The sequence below is a fragment of the Acyrthosiphon pisum genome, chromosome A1, assembly GCF_005508785.2.
Source record: "Acyrthosiphon pisum isolate AL4f chromosome A1, pea_aphid_22Mar2018_4r6ur, whole genome shotgun sequence".
Lineage (NCBI taxonomy): Eukaryota > Metazoa > Arthropoda > Insecta > Hemiptera > Aphididae > Acyrthosiphon > Acyrthosiphon pisum.
This window is the reverse complement of record NC_042494.1, coordinates 4,961,143-4,967,269: the sequence shown is the minus strand read 5'-3', so window position 1 is coordinate 4,967,269 and position 6,127 is coordinate 4,961,143. Positions and strand designations below refer to the sequence as shown.

Here is a 6,127-nt window from a genome sequence, read left to right as displayed (position 1 = left end):
AATTATTTACGTTAGGTAAGTACGTTGAAAAAACATTAGGTGTAGATATTTGACGTAGTGGTAGGATCTAAAAATCAATTTTAAAACAAGTTAGTAACTCGTAATTTTTTCATTGCCGCCTAACTGCGTAGCATGACCTTCGGTCATGACGTGGCCTCATATAGTAAAATATACATAATAACAATCCGACTACATATTATCAGCATCCATGCGATATAGTGGTTTTGATTTCGCGAAGACCCGATATTATCTGTATAGAACTGTAGTGCTGTAGTAAACATTATGAAATGACTGCAGATATTTTCAGTGTTTAATATAGAATGTTTTGCTCTAACTACATGTTAGAAAATGTACAATAAAATATTGTTTAGTGTATAGTGATGACAGCGATGTTCATTTGATATAATTAATGTATAAACATTTGTGGTTAGGTTTATATTTTTCATATATTTGCTTTAATCACCGCTGGCCATTGACAATGAAGTTGACGTATACCTGGTTAATGTACTCATTTTTATGTTTCGGTACGTAATATCACTGTTAACAATATAATAATAAATAGTAAATCACGTTTTAATAATTTAATGATATTATGTTAGTACTTAGTACAGTGTCTATTATAATTAAATATTAAATACGCTATAGTCTATACATAAAAAAAAATCATCTACATTGAAGACTTTTGAATACGATATTACGATATAATAATATATCACCAGACATTTTTCTAAAACAATAATTTGCCATATAATTTTACTGTTAAAACAAAATTTAATTTCAAACCGAAAAATATAAATACAAATACCTACAGTTTTTCATTTTCTAAAATTTAATTTAGTCGAAATAATATAACAATAAATATAATATAATATAATAACATAACAAAATATAATTTCGATCATTCTTTTATTAAATGCTGCACTTTTGTTATAAAAAGTAATGCATACAATCACTTCGTATGACATAATTAATAATTAGTACGCCATAATTTGAAATAATAAAAAATTGTAGATTCATTTATGTATAGGCGTAGTGAAGAAAAAAGCTACCCAATAATGACATTTTCATTTTTAGTTGATTTATTAAATTAAAGCTTAGAGATACATTTTTTTAATGGATATACAACATTGTCTTTTTATTTGAAACAAAATGTTATACACATCAAAGGCTCATCAAATTAAGTGACTTCTAAAGACTTGAGAGGTGGGGAGTCTGAGAACTAGTAACTGGAAAATACTTGTCATAAAAAAATGAATACTTATTAATAGTTATGAAGTTTAAACGTAAAGCTTTGATTATTTGGTATTTGCATAAAATGTATATGCAAGTATTTACTAATAATTATCAAATGACAAAATAAAAATTCTGAAAAACACTCCCTAATATTTGCCGATCACTACAAACTAAACCGTTATAAGTTAATTTGGTATTTCGATAATATATATATAATTAAAAATAATATAAGATATCGTTTGTATTGAGAGAAAAATTGTAAGTGGTAAAATGCTTGCGAGTAAAACCTTACTTGCGGTTTCATTTTATTGGCTTTTTAAAACTTTTATTGCCCCCACACTATTATTAATTGAAATACTGCTGCAACACATATCACTCAGGAATGCACGATACATTAGATGACAAAATATATAATAATAATCCACTAAACATTGTTTACGTATTTAATATATTATACTAATTCATTGTTTCAGGACCCGAAATTTTGTGTGACAGAAAATATGACGGTTCTTGCTCAATGTTGGTAATTGTTGTATAAATACATATTATATTATTATAAGTGGTGAAAATAGCGGTGGTTGTGGGCTTAGGGGCTTGGAGCCCAAAGTTTTAATAAGTACCTTAGAACAATATACGAGCTATACTTAATACTAGGTATTATTAATATTATGTACTGACTACAAATCTTATGACATCACAATTTTCCCACTGTGTTATGTACTATACTCATATAAACAAACAAATATGTGATGAAGCCACAGAAAGGTTAGGACGTTCAAAACTACTTCTGTTTTTATTTTTTCATTATGTAAAAAACTAATTTTACCTACTATTCTCTTATTTATTATTTTTTATTAACCTTTTGAATACGCACAAGACATCCCATAATTTGCCATATTAATATTGTTATATTATAACATATTTTATTATGTTCTGCAATTAAACTGTTTATTATAATCATGAAACTATTTTATATTATTTGTATTAAATTATACATGTAAACATTTTAATATTATATAGGTAAATAGGTTTCTAACTCACTATATACTTATCTCTCTATAAAAACATTTTGTCCACTGTCTAGTCTGTAATTGTAATTTATATATATATATATATATATATATATATATATATCAGCCCTTTTAAAATTCGATTAGATTTAATATTTGTATGCATAATAAAATGATATAATTAATATTAAAATAAATAATACCTAACTTGTTGCATAATTGTATACAATTGTAGAAACGCCGAAGATGAATTTAAATGTCCAAATGGAGTATGTATCGAATCGTCGAGGGTTTGTGATGGCCGTAAGGATTGTTCAGATGGTGCAGACGAGACCAAAGCGTCGTGCGATCGATACGAGTATGAAATCGATATCACCATGGGTAAAAAATAATAGCCTTATCACATTTAATCAGTCCTGTAAAGTATTTAAGTAAAAGTATTTGAGTAAAAGTATTATTCAAATACTTTTTTAAGTATTGAATAACTTTTTAAATGCTTTCAGCATGAAATATTTTGAATAGTATTTTAAATACATTTTTTGTATTAAATACTTTTTGGTATTGAATACTTTGGTCTTTTATATCGAACATTTTATTTCTATTCCAAATAATTGGGTGGAAAAATATTTTTGTCAACTACAATAATAGAATAATAGTTTTATTTAGTATTCTGTATTTCTGTGTTAATTGAAGCCTGGGGGTTTGTGAAAACCAGATTTGTGAAAATAGTTATTGAATAACAATATTCCCTTTAAATTATTATCTAACTATATTAGATAACCTACTACCTATGTGTTTATATTACGATAGTTAGAAACCCACTTTAAAAACCAAAAGTATTTGAAAAGTATTCCAAATACGTTTTCAGAGTATTTGAGTAGTATTTGAAATACTATACAATTAAGTAAAAAAAAAAAATGTATTTGAGTATTTACTCAAGTACATTTTAAAAGTATTCTTAACACGACTGCATTTAATATATTTATATGTTTGTGTAATAAATAATAATTAATAGATGCCAGAGTTACGCATATTAATCTTAAAATAGAGCTTCTAATTATATTACATCTAATATTCTTTAAGATTGCGGTAGAGTAAATGCAAAAAATCAAGGAATAATCGGAAAAGGTATGAATAAAGCAACAGCTGAAACAACACCTTGGTACGTTGGAATATATGGATTAAATAAAACAGATTCCTATTATAACTTGATATGTGGAGGATCAATCATTGCACCAAATTTAGTAATTTCAGGTAAAATACTTGTATACCTACTTAATGTATGTAAGAAGGAATGCGAATTAATAAAATATTGTTTTTAGCGGCTCATTGTTTTGGACAGTATGATACGATGAGATCTAAAAAAATATCAATAAAAGATGGTCTAATTAAAGTTTCTGTTGGAAAATATGATAGAAATTTTACTGTTATTAACAATAACCTTACTCAAATAATAAATGTAAGTAATTAATAATATTAAATTAAATATTCAAATCTATCGATAATTCATAATATATATATATGTATAATATAAATTCAAACAATTATAAAGGTTAAAACGATTTACCATTCTGATGGTTATTGGGGAATGATTAACAAACATGCTAATGATATAGCTGTCATTGTGTTAGCACACAAAGTTTCGTTTGGTAATGGCGTTACACCTGTTTGCGTCGATTGGAAAAGTGAATACAATGTAGTAAATGGAGCTCAAGGAAAGGTAAATTTTCTGTGCTATAGCCTATCGTTGATAATTTTATTAAACACATAAAATATAATTTGAAATGTTTATGGGCTGCAAAGAGGAAATTTGTACTAAGTGGTGGGAAGTAAATGTTAGAAAAAAAAGTTAACGTTTGTGAAAGTTTTGGGAAGTTCAACCTATATTTAGTTACAAATTAAGATCTAAAACGACTAAAACATACAATTCACCCGGCAAATTTTGAACAAAATGGAAGAGTTGTATGTGTTAGACCCTGCCCCCTTTTAAGTTCATTTGAAGAACGTACTAAACGAAAAACTAATTAAAAAATATTTTCAGATTGAACTCTGCAATATAATAATTCATCATTCGTAATTTTAACAATATTTGCACATCCCTGTACATCTCTGCACATCCCTTAAACGTCGTATTAGTTCATTTAGTAGGTACCTTTGTTGTCATTGTAAGTGCTAGGAAGGTCTTCCACTGGCAACCAGACTAAAAATGCCTTCGTAAAAACACTAAACATTAATGTTATTTAATATTTGATTTATTTCCAAATTTAAAACTTTGATTAATAAGACTTTAAGCAACTGATAAAATTGAACTCGATATTAATATTATACCATTTTTATATTGTTTACAACTGTTTCATACTTTTACAGATTGTTGTTTGGGGACAAATGAAAAATGGCATACAAAGTGTGTTATTAGAACAATTTTTACCTTACATCAACACTAGTACTTGTCGAGAAATGTATTTGTATAGTGGATTTGATGTATATGTGACTTATGATAAGTTTTGCGCTGGTTCTAAAATATTAGGTAATACAAATTTAGATTAAGAATGAAAGTATTGATTTTAAATTGATTTGTGTATTTTTTGTCAACACATTTTGGAGCAATTTAAATGCTTTGATTTTTTTTACTATAATAGAGGTTTTTAAATGAAGATTGGATCTAGTTGGTACTTCGGAGGTCAAAAGCAAAATAATTTAGCACTTTTTTTAATAATTAAAAATTAAAAATTATTATAGAATTCAGGAATTTATATACAAAACCAGTTGTTGAAAATCTTTATTTATATATTATATATCCTTTTTTTTTGTTGACTAACTTAAAAATGAATAACTATTGATAGGTACATCGTACATGAGATTTTCACCAAATTTTTATATCTGCATTATCTGTGTAATATTATGATAACATTAATTTCAAATTATAATGTTTTTGAGCTATTTATAAGTACCTATATATTTAAATACTTTTGTTTCTATAAATACCGATGCATATATTTTATTGAATAGGTCAAAAACTTTAAAACGTAACACAAAGTTTCTCATTTACCTAAAAATATCAAAAGTTTAAAGTCACATTATTTTTTTTATAAACATTAATTAAGCCTTAGTATTAGTAATTTGACAAAAATGATCAAAATACCAAATATTTGCTAACTATTTTATATTTAAAAATGTATAAAATTTTCAATTTTCATAGCTATGACTTTTAAATTCCTAAATTTAATACAAGGTTTCTCGTAAATGGTTTATATTTCATACATTAACTGAAAAATCATCGATAATTTTAGGATAAAAGGTACTTTCGCAAATCCTATGTTTTTTGCAGAAATAAACTCTTCTACCTATTGTTAATGTTTAGTAATTCATAAAATATATTTCTAAAAATGTATCAGACAAATCATAAACTATAAATAGTTTATACCATACGTTATTCAATTCTGATAGTTACAAGAAGAGCAAATTCTGTTGGATTATTTCACAAAATATTTGAAATGGTGATTCTTTAAGTATTTAAAGTTTTTTTTTTCTTTTTTTTTATTAAGAAAGACAATTTACAATCTGTACACAATAATTACAATAAGCAAATTAGATAAAAATCAGAATAAAGTGACATGAATATCGTGTTGAGGAAGAAACCCAGTGGTAACACCTCTTTTGCTAATTTAATAGGTCTCTACACCATTTACGCTTTAGTCTGCGTGGCGGGTTTTTTGGGAGGGTAAGGGAGGACATGTTTGATATTAATGTATTGTTATGCGTGTTTAAATTTTGGTGGAAACGTTTATACATTGTTTTGGCTAGTTCGGTGGTAGTTATTATTTTTAGATCGTTGTGTAAGGTAGAGTTTGAAACGTGCCAGGGGGCTTTAGTTACTAACCTTA

General features: G+C 26.2%; 1 protein-coding gene across 2 annotated transcripts in view; it reads left to right on the top strand.

Annotated features, from left to right (window-relative positions):
* Positions 1-244: 244 nt before the first annotated feature.
* Positions 245-6,127, top strand: part of LOC100571353 (modular serine protease) — an 18,121-nt gene continuing 12,238 nt past the window's right edge. Inside the window, exons 1-7 of one of the 2 annotated variants that reach the window (XM_016803078.2) lie at positions 245-524; positions 1,707-1,752; positions 2,479-2,624; positions 3,327-3,497; positions 3,566-3,702; positions 3,796-3,963; positions 4,611-4,770. In XM_016803078.2, coding sequence (XP_016658567.1) covers positions 410-524; positions 1,707-1,752; positions 2,479-2,624; positions 3,327-3,497; positions 3,566-3,702; positions 3,796-3,963; positions 4,611-4,770 — 943 coding nt within the window. In that variant the 5' untranslated portion in view covers positions 245-409. Of the gene's footprint in view, positions 525-1,706; positions 1,757-2,478; positions 2,625-3,326; positions 3,498-3,565; positions 3,703-3,795; positions 3,964-4,610; positions 4,771-6,127 lie in introns of both variants that reach the window. The other variant, XM_029486539.1, reaches the window with a different exon arrangement.